A 15956-nucleotide genomic window follows, 5' to 3' on the forward strand; every position below is an offset into this window, starting at 1 on the left:
TTACAGGTGAGAGAACCAGCCAATCGGAACGAAGGGGCGTGTTTTAGTTCATGACGTATTCACTCAGTATCAACCTGATCATTACCTGACTTGCGGAGAAGGGTGTTGGCTGCAGAGCTGGTGAAACTGGTGTGACGTGTGCTGGTATCGGTTCACCAGGTTGAAGACCCCCTGGGGGAATAGTAGAGAACAGAAAACCAAATAAATGAATAGATTTCGACTGAAGTGCATTGTATGAGAGCGGAGTAACAAAGCTTACTAAGAAATTGAATTTAAGAATAATGGATAGAAACCAAGTATGGGTGTTCTTCGTATCGACTTACGTTTGTAGCTTCCTTTTGTTTGGTGAGTAAGCAGTGTGCTTAAAGTTAAGATTATAACTTTTGCGGTTCACTTTAACTTATTTTGTTGTAAATAAATGCTTCTTGGAGGGTGAACATTTATTTTGTTGTAAATAAATGCTTCTTGGAGGGTGAACATTTATGGAGACAAGAACTTTATTAATAGACTGGTAACAGTTCTGCTGTTGTCCTTCAAAAATGAAAGGTTTCGTAACCTTTTGAATTTCGTTCTAAGCTCTTACGATGTGACCATCCGTCCTTGTAGCCTCTCCAGGAACACTTGTTCCAAAACAGTCCCCAAGACTGATGTTTACTCGATTATGTTGACCTCTTTTGCAATTCGCTTTGGATGAAAGCATCTTCTAAACAAATGAATGTAAAACATGCACTTTGAAAAGCAAATTAATGTTTTGTATGAGTTAATAGTGCAACACAATAATCTAATTGAAATTCCAAACTGCAGGAGAAACGAGTATAATGCCGACGATCGTCGAGATGGTGTACAAGTGGTAAGCTTATCTCTCATGAAACTGCTGTAGTTTCGTTCAGAGGTGGTGTTCGCGTGTTAGGCCAGAGCGATTCTCGTGAGATTCTTGATGGACGAAAGAAAGTTCAGTAGCTTTCAGAAATTAATCCTCGGTGCTTTCCGGGAAGTCTGTAGGGTGGTGTTTGGTCTGGTCAGTTTTCAGATTTGTTGTTGCAAGTCGAGTTTCTTTTACACCACAATACTGTATCGCTGCCTTTGTTGTCTCAACAAATCTGTAGTTGCCCTACACAACACAGACTCCATAGGATTGTAATTGACTTCGGACATCCACTAATTGATGTATCAAACATAGAATGGAATCCCTTTCATGTTGCTCGATATGCTTTTACTTTTAATCGATTTCAAGATTCAGTTGCTCTTTTGCATGTTTTATGTGGGAAGAGTATAACCCACCTATTTCTTACCTGTAATCCCTTCCTAGTTGTGTTGTACATTTGTGATTATTTAAGACATCTGCTGCCAGATCTTGTAGCTCAGTTGGCTGCTTCACAACAGTGTTCTGAATAGGAAATCCAGAATTGTAATGGTAAATTTACATGAGACCTAATGCCACATGATTTTAGTTTTTATACAGAAGTGCTTAAAGTAAAAATGATTGGCATTCAAAATTCTAAAAGCAGAGTGGAATCTCTTTGTGATGTCCTTTTTACGTTAGTCTGTGTTTTCCACTCTGGATCCCTTGTCGCTAGAGCCATGTATATTTATCACTATGAAAGTTAAGCACTCTGCTTGTGTTCCTTGGTGGTCTTACTAACCTATTGGTATTATAAGTGCTTGTTATTATTCACAACAATCTGAAACTTACTGAGTTGGGATAGCCAAGAGGAGTATTTGCTGCATAAAATTATGGCTGCGGCTTACATAGCTCCCGACACCGCGGTGTTTACCCCCAAGCTGTTAGACTTCTTAACGCCATGCTGCCCTCTGGGATCTTCCACATGGCTTCAACCACCTGTAAAAACAGAACTTTTATAAATGCGAGCCACTTTCCTGCAAAGACGAGCGTGCATGTAGAAAAAGAACTGAAAATCTCATACTGACCTTTAAGTATTTTGACACTCTTGATATCCTTCTGCTGTGAAACATTCTGACCTGTCACTGTTTACACATCTTAAACAACTATTATCATACACTGATCATTTCTGTATTATTATTTATTATATTACATATCTATTGACTATATGTATCTAGATTGCAAATACCATACATTGTGGTGTGTTTTAAATTTTAATTCTATTTTTATTATTTGCACATCATGTTGTTACACAGTGGATCCTGAGCTTCGCAATTTCATCTATCTGTATACTTGTATATGGTTGAGATGAAAATAACGTTCACTTTGACTTTGAAATTTCATAACCTGCTTTTCTCCCTACAAGTTTGCACTGATGTTAAGGCCTAACTCTCCTGCAGTGTACAGAGTTTGCAGGTGCACATGTAGTTGCCCTTGCAGAACTCCTACTGCAATTGAATACATGAAACTATCAGTCAGTTGAGAGAAGTTCTCCTTGTCCTGAATGTCTGTTTCTAATTTCCGAATGTAAAAATGAATGTTACTGCAGAGTTGACTGATCTTTTGTTACTCATTAACTTATGGTGCATGGTTAGGAAAGAGGTCAACTGTTAAAAATTAACTAAGTATTGAAAAGTAAGGAGCCAGCTTTTAAAAAGTCAGTCTGAGGGTTTTTGTGAGGTGGTGCTTGATATGTTTTTTCAATCTCTACTGCATAAGTAGTAATATTTTTGTACCTTTTGAGAATTTCTCAATTTCTTGCTCAAAATTTTATTTTATTAAGCCTTGGTAAACTGAACTTTGGAAATTGTATGCTTAAATTACTGTTTTTATAAAAGAGAAAAATGCTTATGATTTACATTTAGAAATGTACTTAGGGTGCCTTGTCACCTTAAACGGTCATTTAAGGAAATTTGTTGTATTGGACACTCTGCTCGTACTGTAGTTTGTTTCAGTTTGTAAATCATGAGAAATCCAGTTTGACCATTTCTCAACATGCTCACCTGTACAAAACTATTTGCATCCTAAAAGGACTGGGCCAGCATTTCTCTTTGGTTTTGGCCTTCTTTGCAATTTACATGTGAAGTGGAAACTTTTGAAAGAATGCAGAAAAATAACAATTACTCTGAATTACCTTCACTGTCACTTGAGCCACTGCAATTGTCAGAACAAGATTTATAAAACTGGCTGTATAAATAAGACTATTTTTAAATTCTCAAAAGTAGCACATTGCAACTTTGCATGAGTTAATACTTGTGGAGCGATTTAATATCATGGGTTTTAAAGATACATGGACATGTATATGTTTTTTAGATCTGTACATTGGTAATTCTGGGCACATTCAACCAACAAAGGTCCGGTAGTCAGGGAAAGCCAGATCTCTGGATTGTTTTTGCACAAACAAATTATGTAAGATCTGTTTTAAAACTGGCGTGTGTGGGTGTGTATACAGTAAGAAACATGACTTTGCAGCAGCACATACATTTTCTATTTTGTTCTGCAAACAGTTGGCATATTTAGGAGCAGAATAGTGCTGTTTCTACAGTAGTCACTGTTACTCGATTATGTTGACCTCCTTTGTAAATCACTTTGGATAAATGGTGTCTGTTAAGCCAATTTATGTAAATGTTCCATTGTCTCCATAGCCTTTGCCTTTGATTAGCAGAGTCACTTACTCAGTATGTTGTGGCTTGGGGATATTCTTGGGATTGTAGTGGCTGTTTTTTGCAGTGTTGTAGATGCATGGAGCTCTGCTTGGTGTTTCTATTTCATTGTTTCTCCTCTTTATTCAGTACAACAGTGTTGGTTTTGGTGCATATCGCGAGAACAAGCATACAGTCACACAGCACAAGTATTCTGCCAGTGCAAATTAGCACATAAATGGGTATAAACAGAAAAAAGGTGTTTCTGCAAGTTCCCTAATGTAATATTAGGGTTTGAATTTAAGCATAGTATTTGGAGCAGTGCACATTCTGTTTTAAAATCTTGATGTTTTTCAAGACAAACCAAAATGATGCAGTTATTGAAAAAAAATTATATGTAATTATAATGTAATGAGGAATTAATGTATTTAATGTGTGCATAGTTTTGAGAATGTTATTTAATATGATCACTCTTTTGTGAGTTGAAGGCATTTTGACATTTGCTATCTTCAATTTGAGGCAGCATTGCAAGGGGAGACCAGGAAGAAGCTGGATAATAAAATAGCTGTACTCTGTTCCAGTAACAGGTGGTCCTTGCCTTAGGATTTTCTATGTTTTGTAGTGTATTGTATTGTATTGACCCCCTTCTTTTTGACACCCACTGCATGCCAAACCCACCTGGAAAGGGGTCTCTTTGAACTGCCTTTCCCAAGATTTCTTCCATTTTTCCTACAAGGTTTTTTTTTGTAGTTTTTCCTTGTCTTCTTAGAGAGTCAAGGCTGGGGGGCTGTCAAGAGGCAGGGCCTGTTAAAGCCCATTGCGGCACTTCTTGTGTGATTTTGGGCTGTACAAAAATACATTGTATTGTATGTTTCCCAATTCTTTCACTCCTGCTGTATTAAGTCACACTTAGCAACCTGTTGCTAGGATGCAGCTGCAGTCTTCAGCTTTACTTGTGGCCACAGCAGGAATGAACCCGGGTTGACTGTGTCTGGACTAAATACACTATATGGCCAAACATTTGTGGACACTTGACCATCACACCTGTTCTAGCTTGGTGGACCTCCCAATCCAAAAAACACTGAGCCTTAACGTGGAGTTGATTGCGCATAGTGATTATTAAGCTTGTGTGCAGCAAATTGGCCAGGGAAACCCATTTCATGAACCTCCCAATGCACAGTTCTTGTGCAGATGTTTCTTCCAGAGGCAGTTTGAAATTCTGTTGTGAGTGTTGCAACAGGGGATAAGTGAATTTTACTTGCAGTGTACTTCAGCACTTAGTAGTAGTTGTGCTCTGAGTTTACTAGGAACACCATTTTGGATGGACTGTTGCTCCTTGTTTACTGGGTCAGATCTAACATAATAGAAATTTCACATGCTGACTTGTAGCAAATGACAGATTTTAAAATTATTTATTTATTTTTTTTTATATAAAACATGACATTGCCATGCTTTAAAGTGGCTGAGCTCTTTATTATAACCCATTCTACTGTCAATGGAGACTGTATGCCCATGTTCCTCATTTTGTGTACCTGTTAACAATGGGATCAGTTGAGACGCCTGATCTCAATGATTTGGAGGATTGTCCACTTACACTATATGGCCGTAGAGCGTATTTCCTGTCTTCTCTTGAGACACCTTGCTGTTTAGTGGAAAGAGATTATTTTTCTACTTCTCTGATCACCTCAATCCCTAACCTGAGGTTCTTAAAGTAGCAGCAAAGCAAAAACTGAATATGGCAACTCATCATATTAACACCTAGTTGTGTAGCGGCTCTTGTTAGAAGTCAAGGCACAACCAGTGGTGACTAGAGTGTCAGGTGGCTCTTTCAATCGGGCATTGTGTATATTAGCTTTGATTTGAGCTTGGTCTTCAGATAAAATTTATGGAAGAGGAGACCTAGAGCTTATGGAGAACCTCATATTTGTACTGATCTTGTGCCCCTAAACCCATCCTGGCTAGGCACAACCAATGATCTTGAACCTTCTACCAATCCATGTTCTTACTGTAGCCCTGGGTGGTGCCAAAATGACTTCAAATGACTGTTCAGAAGACCCCAAGTTACTATTTTAACTGGTTCATCCTTTTATGTGGTAAGCAGAGCAAGCTGGCAAGCAAGTTCCTATTGTGAAGGAACTGGAAGTGGAATTTTTTTTTTCTTCTTAATACTTTTTTGTACTACATGCTTCATGATTGAAAGAATGTCCGTGAAGTAGCCTGTTACAACGTGAAGGCAGATCAAAGACAGTTTATCATTATGTAGAGACACGTGGCATGCTTCTAGTGCGTATGTACCCATAAATAAAGCTTTTCTTAAAATTCTGCTTTTTTTAATTGTTTGACATACTTGGCAGAAGCCATTAAATAGAATACGTTAACTTACTGTTTCTTTATTGCTGTCTTTACAGTCTTGTTAGCTTATTAGCTTTGCCTTTTCAGTATTGTGCTTTATACCCAATACTATAATCTGTTTTTTTCCCACACAACAGCCTGAATTCTTTGAAACATGGATTCAACAAAGTCCTTGAAATGTTCCTAAGGTATTTTGATCCATGCTATCACAATTCTGTAACACAGATCCTGTGCAAGTTTTTACTTATTTATTATTTGTTACATTTTTAGCTACACATTTGTGTAACAAACTTCCTATTGAGTGTTTTGAGGAACAGGTCGCTTGCATTAATAAGCAGCATACCTAATAAAATGGCCAATAAGGTTTATGAATTGAATGTGTTAATCCAAAGTCTGATAGTTGTTTCTAAAGTTTGGAAAACGTAAATGGGCATACCTTTTTAGAGCCTCATTGCATATGTTGTTTGTTTGTGGTGTTCTTGTAGCATTTGTATTTTTATTCTGGTTTATTATCTCTTATCCTAACTCAAAGCTTTGTGATTTCTGAATTTATCTCTGGTTAATGTTTTAGTGTTCCAATCGCTTTCTTTTTCAATTACTATATGACCTGAGAATGGGGAAATAAGCACTGATGCCACAGAACCTGCTTTAATTAATTTATAATCTGTGAACGGAGAGATGCCTTATGTCTGGGAATTACCAAATTTAATTTGCAGCTTGGGAAAGGAAGGAACAGGACTATGGAGATTCTTGAAAGATCAAACACTAATAAGTTATTCGTCTTCAGGGCAAGATTGCACACATTGATTGGCTATGTTGCATGTCCCAAGGCTCCGCGTGTGCATTTTAACATAAATATGGCTCATCTGATGGATCAAAGGAGAAGGGGTTAAAAAAATAGAAGGTTGATGTCAGAGATTAAGAGACCGGAGATCATCTGGTTTGGACGTCAGAAATTAACCTGTGAATAACAATGATCGCTAGACCAAAAAAACACCCTGGGCTTTAACCCCTTGACACATATGATTTTTCCGTAAGCTTTTCTAAGACTGGTTATATCCAGACTTTGCTACAGTGCCCGTCATGATGTTTTGGACAAAGACACATTTATTATTATTTATCCTTCTGCTGCATAGTTTTTAATTACAATATTAAACACCATAATGTTTGGGACATAGCATTACAACTTTGCATGCAATGACTGCTTGAAGTCTGTGATTCTTGGACATCACCAGCTGCTGAGTATCTTATCTGGTGATGCTCTGCCAAGCCCCTAATGGAGCCATCTTCAGCTCCTGCATGTTTCTGGGGCTTGTCCCCTTAAGAGCATGTTTGGGATTATTATCTATCTTGTTGAAGGGTGAAATGCCATTCGGTGAGCTTGGAGCCATGTGCTGGAATTTTTGCAGATCCCATGTTTGTATACACTTCAGAATTCATTGTGTGCGTCTACCGTGCGCAGTTGGATCATCAATGAGGTGTGGCAGCCATATATGCCCAAGCCATAACACTACCAACACCATATTTAACAGATGACATGGTATGCTTTGCATCTTGGGTAGTTCCTTTTTATCTCCACACTTTGCTCTTTCCATCACTCTGCAGGTTCATCCCTGTCTCGCCTGTCCATGAGACTTCTTACAAGATTCTGCTGGCTCTTTTAAGTACTTTTTTTTCCCCACAAACTGTAATCTGGCCATCCTGTTTTTGTAACTAACAAGTGGTTTGCTTCTTGCCCTTGTATTTCTGTTCATGAAGTCTTCCGCTGATAGTGGTCTCTGATACATACACATCTGCATCTTGAAGACTGTGTATTGGTATTTCACAGGCCTTTGGTTCTTTTACTTTACCATAGTGAGGGTTCTTCTGTCCTCAGCAATGGAGGTCTTCCTTGGTCCACCAGTCCCTTTGCAATGAGTGAGCTCACCAGTGTGTTCTTTTTTTTTTTTTAATGATATTCCAGGCAGTTAATTCATGTAATCCTAAGGTTCTCCTGATGTCTCTAATGGCTTTATTCTTGCATTTGAGCCTCATAATTGCTTCTTTGACTTTCATTTTCACAGCTCTTGTTCTCATGTTGAACAGTGATAGCAACAGATGCCAAAGGTAGTCTGTAGGTAGAAGCAATCCTAGGTAACAAGGGGGCTTCGCCCCCTGCTCGCCTACCCCCGGCGTTCTGAACCCGTGCCCGCTGGGCAGCCGTAGTTTGAGATGCGCGTTGTAGGCGTATATCCGTCACTCGAGCTTGTTTGGTTTGAACCCGTGCCTGCTTTGCCTCCGCAGTTTCAGACGGTGGGTTGCGTTCGGCGTTTTGTACGATCCCAAGCAGCACATTATTCCTAACTTCACTCCGCAGTAGTGCCACGCACAATATGGCGGTGACGCCTGCGCCTTCACTACGCAGTAGTGCCACTCACAATATGGCGGCAACGCCTGCGCCTTCCGTATTATGTCGGGTTTTACCATGCTGTGTAGTCGCCTTTGCCTTTCGTACTTTCCCGCGCCTTCCAACGCGCGATGTAGGCGCCTGCACCTTCCGGGTCTGCCTCCGCTGTGTGGTGTGGACGTTTAACTGTCGTTTTTTCAGCCTTTATGTTCTGTATCTCGCTGTGCATGTGTTTCGTGCCTAGGTTTTTTTGAAGCTGTTGCATTCCAGTTTTCATCATCTGTAACCTGCTCTCCATGTGTTTGGCCCCGTTCTTTAACCTCTTATGACGTTTTACTTTGTTTCCTACTCTGTCTCCTACTCTGTCTTTTATTTCTGACCTCGCTTTATCCTGCTTGCGGCATGTCAGACGGTTCGTAGTCTCTCCCGTTTCGCTCTGGGGAGGGGGGCTTTGTGTGGCGCCTGCGCACTATGTCTCCTGCGTCCACGGGCAGGTCCCTGCGTCCATATCCGGTTTACCATTCTCGGTTAGTAATATGGATCTTATGCCTGCACTAATAAAGCAATGAAACACAACTAAGTAATCACAGCCACCTGTGACGGCAAAAATTCAAACATTATGATGCCGTCAAATAGGGGGGGACAATGCATAAAAAATGGGGTCATTTCTACATGGTGTGACGAAAATGTATGCAAATAGGCTTAAATGAAAGTCTGCAATATGCACTTTAATATGTCTTAATTGTTTGATTTGTAATTTTAGACTGTGGAGCAGAGTAGGATGAGGAAAAATGTCTATTTCAGACATTATGGTGTGCACTGTATCTTTTGTTTTCTTCTATTTGGTATTGTTTTATGTTAATAAATGCCACATTGTTTTATATCAGCGGTTCTCAAACCTCTTTAGAATTTCTTGCGTGGCGGTCCCTTTAAAAATTGTTTGATGGCTTGCGGACCCTTTTATTAAAAATTAAAAAAATCAATATTTCAAGAAAATTGGGAGCGCCAAATACTTGGCACAAGGGTGCCACATACCCACTGCGCAGCACTGCATAGGTACAGGCCGCTGTGAATAAAACATTTTTTGACAATTATTTATTCAGAAAATATTACGTACATCTTAGTTATTAAATTTAAGTTAACATTTTAATGGGATGGATGCATCTGCTTTGCCTTAACCAGTTCTTCTATGTTTGGCTTTGTTTTGGACAGTGCAACTCTCGTATCATTTGTCGCGTCTAATCTGTTTCGATATTTTGTTATGATAGTAAGTAGTGTGGAAAAAGCCGTCTCACACTCATAGGTGGTTGCGAATGGAATCGGCACTCTTGGAGCCATCTTTGCAGCATTGGGATAGGACTGTGCCATTTCAACCCAAAAATCACTACAACACATTTCACGGAAAACATGTTTTGCACCCCCATCATTTATCAAATCAATAAACTGTTCTTGAATTATATTGTCCTCTGAAGTGAGGTCACTAATGGAGAGTACAAACGGGTTATTGATAAATCGTTGGTATTTTTCAAATTCTCGTAGGTCAGGAAAATAGTGAGAAATTTCTTCGCTAAGAATTGATACATGCTGTTTCATCACCTCAAGAATATTATCATCGACGTTAAGCTCATTTTCATCAATATGTGTTCAGCTGTGGAAACAGGGAAAAGTTCTTTAACTTTCCATGCCATAGTTCGAGGTTCATTTTGAAAGCTCAGTTTTTCGTGACAATGGAGCACTGTGATATCTTTTACTTGCAGCGCCAGGTTGATAGAATTCACAGATTCAAATATGTCGACGAAAAATGACAGGGATATAAGAAAACAGACATCGGATAATTTTGCGTGCATGTCTAGTTTGGCATCTTGCAAAAAATGCTGAATTTCTTCATGTAGTATGAAAACTCTCTTTAAAACTCTCCCTTTGGAAAGCCATCTCACATGTGAGTGCAACAAGGGTGTTTCAAATTCTGAATCGCTTTCTTTGCATAACTCAGAAAACAAACGAGAGTTAAGTGCGTTAGATTTAACAATAAAATTCAGAAATGTGTTGCGTTCAAGTCCTGTCAATAAATAAGTACGGGTGTTTACTCTTCAGCGGGCGATTGTTTTCCTAGAGTTCGGGTAGTATGAAGTTCCTAAGCTTAAGTATTTTTCCTGTTTCTTTTTAGCAACAATTATAATTCTGTCCACTGTTAGATGTCATTATGCTTCAATGAGACCTTAAAATTATATTCAAATCAAAGTCAATGGAACGAGCAGATCATCAAGATTCTTTTCTTCATTGTCGATTTTTTTTTTTTTTTTTTTTTTTAACCACCTCTTAGCAATTGCTTTATTTTGAATTGTCTCATTATGAACACTTCATTTGTGTTGAGCGGGCAATTTCACCACTTAAAAACACAAAAAATGTAAAATATGTTTGTTGATTATCTTTGTACACCTTTAGCACTCTTATTTGCTTCTAAAATACACGAAAACTGTTAGTGTTTTGATTCTACAAAAGAATTGATCATTTTTGATTATGATAAAAATAATAAGGGCTGGTTTGTGCCGAGTGATAATGGTGGGAAAACAATGCGATGGCAGTGAATAACGGAACAGCGGATTAGTGGTCGGGTATAGGTGGTGGGGGTAACGATGGAGTTCAGTCACTTACTTCCCCTTGGATGGTAAAGGTTAATAATTATAAAAATATAAATATAAATATGCAATCATTTCTCCCGGTCCCACCGAAACTGCTTTGGGACCGTGGACCCCAGTTTGAGAACCGCTGTTTTATATTGTCTATACTTTTATCTAGGGTGATTCAAAATAAAAGGGTACCAAGTGTGAGTTAGATGGATGTGTTTCATAGGGTTTATCGAGGCTATTGAGGTTGTTCCTCAATATTTAGAACAACTGCAATAAAAGCAAAACTCAGTTTGGTTAGTAAGTGGCACATAACTGAAAGAGTTGCACTTTTATCTGTGTCACAACGACACTTCCATTTTTGTTAGAGCTGGTGATAGGAAATCTCATTAGAGAGTCGTAAGCAGAATATTTGTGTGGCTGGCACTTGGCAACACCCAAGACTTTGTCTGGATATGGATGTGTTTGTGTGTGTTTGTGAATCTTCAAGTTTTTCCAGTTTTTCAAAAGGAAGCGAGAATAGCCAGTTGGTATTGCTAGCTGTTATATCTTGATCTTTATCAAGAATGCTATTAAATGAAGACAGGCATGATTTATTAAACGTTCTTGGAAGGCTGCAGTCTAGTTTTGTGGAAAGCTACTGTATAACCTAGTGTGCACTCCATCTGTGCTTTTTTCCTCCCTACTTTCTCAGTCACAGTATGTGGAAAGAGTTGCTTGTGTGTCACTTGGTTAAGTGAGTAAAATGCTAAATTGTCAAAGTACTATCTTCAGTTTAGCTTGAAATATTTAAAAAATGTTTTAACTGGTTTTAGCTGGATAGGGATTTTTTTTTTTTTAAATTTTAGAATAAAGGACAAACAAGCTTAAGGTGTTTTCATTTGCTGCAAACAAATTACAATACCAGTGTTTTGTTAAGTGTGCACCTTTTGTCTGGCTGGCCTCCAGCAGACTTCAGCAATAACGTGTACTAAGTGTCTATTGAAAACAAATGAATAGAGACTGGCTTACCTTTTTATTATAGTTAATAGTGGAATTAAGTGTCTGTTTAAAAATAAATAAATAAATATCACTAGTCTTATTTATTCATATCACAACAATAGCCAAGACTAAATATATAATCCTGTATAATTCTTGAATGAATTATCTCATATTTTTAATAACTGTGCTTTTCTAGATGTGTGTGTACCATAGAAGCTGCTCTTTTATTTCATTTATAATTTTAATTTCTGTTACCTATGAGTACCTTTTCCTGTGCCATTGATTTTAGGGCTTGGTTTTTAACTGGATATTTTTTTGGCTATATACAGTATGCTGAGCACCTATTTGCTTTGTATTCCCTGCATAACTTTTCACTGATACCATACCACCTATGTGCCTGTTTTATTTCTCTCCTTTTAAATAAACCAGTGGTATGCGTTCTCTGTTCAACATACCATTTGGTAAGACTACTGAAAAAGTGATTATTTTGTTTATAGCCAATTTCAGCCGGTTTATTAAAAGATGACACTTTAAAGAGAAGCAGATGTAAAATTTCCCATACATTCTTTACTTAAGCTGTGTGGTGTGTTTTTATTTATTTATTTTTGCAAAACATTCTTCGGTAAATTTTACACCATATAGACATAACAATGAACAATTAGTGTAATATCAATTAAAACAAACTAATAAGATACTATCTCTTCATTAAGATACTACTTAAAAACTGTCACTTCCAGTGTTACATTCAAAGGAATGACCTTTGAATTTGTTTTTGGGCTTTTCTAACTTTTGTTGGTGCTATAATGAAGATAAAAAGACATGTGAGCAACATATGTGGCACACTAACTCGGAGAGTAGTTACACAAACTCTGCATCAAGACCAGTGACTGCTGTGGACAACTGTGTGAAAAATCAAGAAGTAATGAACAGAATTCTGTTTTTGCACATGACTATTAAGACATGCCTCTTTCAGACTGCTTGCTAATATTCATCACAGAGGAACTTTAGCTCAGACTTGTGTGCTTTGCTGGTATTTGGCACAGTGGAGTTAACTATGCATGGCTAGCTAACCATTTATTTCAGATATACTGTAAAATTACTTGTGGAAATTGTTCTACAGATGTTAAGCTGAAGCCTTATCACAGACAGATTTTCATTTTATGAGCAGTATAGAATTTCAGATGTTGTACAACAAAATTTTTAAAGTATTATTACAGGTTGTGCTACTTGGGTTTATAGAATGAACACAAGTTATCCTTTATCATAGCTAATAGGCTTGTTAAAAAGCACTAAGCCAGAAATTTAAAAATTATGTGGGGACACATGAGAAAACCAGCTTGTTGAGGAGGGCTGAACACATTCTGTCAATTTAATTCAATTGTTACATTATAGTAGTAATAATAATAATAATTCATTACATTTATATAGCGCTTTTCTCAGTACTCACAGGGAGGAACTGGGAAGCAAACCCACAATCTTCCACAGTCTCCTTACTGTGAAAAATTTGTGAATTTCCCATTGGGATTAATTAAGTCTGTCTGTCTGTCTGTCTATCTCTCTATCTATCTCTCTAGCTCTATCACTGCGCCACAAGCAAGTTATTTGTTTTTCTTCATAATATACAGACCACATATTCAGTTTTTGAACCATGGAACATATCTACACTATAGCAAGCTTTCCAACACAGTCTGGAATTCCTGATTGTGAAAACAAGGTAAGTATATTTTACTGCGTTAGTCACAGTGTATTTTACTATCTGTACCTTTGGACAGCTCATTGAGAAGATTGCGTCTTTGAGCATCAATGAGTGCATTGATGTCCAGTATAATTCCTGATGTTGCTATTCGCTGTACAGCAGACCGATGGTCACCACTGTACCTGTGTTTGTTGGATTTCTTGGGAATGTCTGTTCACATATGTTGATTCAGAGAGGACCAGCATTCTCTGAGCTAGTCACCTTAAGTGTGGGGAATTCTCCTTTTTGAGAGAATTGTAGAATGTCCGTAATAGCACTGACTTGAAATGTTCTGTCAGAGTGCAACTCTAAGTTCGGGTTGTATCTCACTTGGGGCGCTGTCCGCATCACATGTAAAAAGAGAGGAGATGGTGAACATTTTCAGTTTCCACTGCTATGAGGTCTTCATATCATCTGGAAAACTCACCATGCAGTGCCCAGAACATGGCTGCATATCGGCTGATAGATTCCTCCCTCTCAGTGGGGGAAGATGTGTCAATGTGTTCCTCTGTACTTACTGAAAGAGAAGCGGCAGCTTCCCCATGAAGGCCTTGTCTAGGCTGTGCATATCATGTGCAAAAAGACCTTTGCCTTGCAATTTTGTATTCGGTTCATTTTTAAGTGCAGTCGCATCAACAGCAAATCCTAAATCTGTTAGACCCTCAGTGCTGCTTAGTTCAAGGATGAGTCTTCTACCATTTGACAAATCTCCTGAATCTGATTTCAGATCCCAGACCTGTTTGAGCATCTAGCTCACAGCCATGTGGTAGCACACATCAGTGTGATCAGTCTCCTGCTCCTCAAAGTATAACAAGCAGTCTGGTTTAATGCCTTGATGAAATTGACATTTGTTACAATATCAACCACATGCTTAATTTTCAGCACTAATTGACTGACATAGCACTAATGTAAACATGTTTTTGGGCCGGGTTAATCTCTGCCACTTTGCCTTGAATACTTTTTTAAAGTCCAACATTTTAACTGTCAGATCTATCCACTGTCACACTAACTAACCTTTACCACTGTAGTCCTGACCTTTACACTTTTTTAAAAAGGTATCTGGTGAGATATTGGAACAACTTATGGGCGGAGTGGTGGCTCTGAGGCCAAGGATCAGCGCTGGTATCACGAAGGTTGCCGGTTCGAATCCCTGTCACCGCCAAAAGAGATCCTACTCTGCTGGGCCCTTGAGCAAGACCCTTAACCTGTAATTGCTCCAGGGGCGCTGTACAATGGCTGACCCTGCGCTCTGACCCCAAGGGGTATGCGAAAACTAACAAATTCCTAATACAAGAAATTGTATAAGGCGAAATAAAGAACCAAAAAAACAGGAAAACACCAGGAAAACAGATGTACCAATTCATAAGAAAAGAGGTTTCACTGACAAGTGTTGGAGACAATCTTTTAATAACCCTTTAGCATCTTGGACTCTTAGGCTTGTGTCTTTCTAATTATGTTAAACTAGACATTAAGCCTGTTACAGTAACTGGCGCTAGAACAGTAGTCCATAAACATTAGTTAGAACAGTCTATATTAAATGGCAAGGGACCTTTTACCTCATTAAATTTTTTCCATAAAATGCCTGTAATTTTCTCTGACAATAATACTGGCTTTGCTGTCCATAATATGCGTTTAATTTTCTGTCACAACAGTGGGCAATCAGCAGATTCTCCCCAGCAACTGATGTAATGTGCGCGAAAATAAATCTACTTTTAAAAGTCATCGTATTGTAATATCATGAAAATTCGTATATTTAGGAATACCCCTTCAACGACTTACACTATACTGAGCCAAGTTTCTTAATTGCAAATCTGACATCCTCAGAGTGAACACTTGCACAACAACAAACACTAATCCCACCTCTTTGGGGAAGCTGGTCTCCGCGTCTCAGTACCCGATTGAATTTTTCGTGTTTTATGTTTTAGTCTTACCTCATTTACCGAGATCCAATTGGATCAGCCGCGCGATTATTTTATAGCTCCCTTCCTCTCGGTCTCGTGTGACGCGTCAGGCAGCCTTTGAAGCATCGCACCGTGCCCCGCACATGTGCACTTCACCAGAAGACACACACGGACACTGGACGCACACAGGGGTTTTATTAATGTTAAATAAGCAAGTATTATTTGCAAGAGATGCAGCTGTGTTCAGCCTGCCCTTGAAAGGGTGCCCTAAGATAACCAGTATAACAAAGGCGCTTCATACTGTCATTTGTTTTTAAAAGATTACAGATACTTCTGTAGGAAGCAGCCCCTGGCCTTGAGTCTCAGCTACAAGAATAATTCATTATTCATGTTCAACCTGTTTTACCTTATTTGAATAAATGTACATGCTT

At 38.5% G+C, this 15956-nt stretch overlaps 1 protein-coding gene across 1 annotated transcript in view; it reads left to right on the forward strand.

The window, feature by feature from the left end:
• The first annotated feature begins 77 nt into the window (after positions 1-77).
• The window catches only part of LOC114658162 (junctional adhesion molecule A-like), a 47358-nt gene continuing 31479 nt past the window's right edge, over positions 78-15956 (forward strand). Inside the window, exon 1 of the mRNA XM_028810244.2 lies at positions 78-345. Coding sequence (XP_028666077.1) covers positions 282-345 — 64 coding nt within the window. The 5' untranslated portion in view covers positions 78-281. The remainder of the gene's footprint in view (positions 346-15956) is intronic.

Source organism: Erpetoichthys calabaricus, chromosome 9, assembly GCF_900747795.2.
Source record: "Erpetoichthys calabaricus chromosome 9, fErpCal1.3, whole genome shotgun sequence".
NCBI classification, from domain to species: Eukaryota; Metazoa; Chordata; class Cladistia; order Polypteriformes; family Polypteridae; genus Erpetoichthys; species Erpetoichthys calabaricus.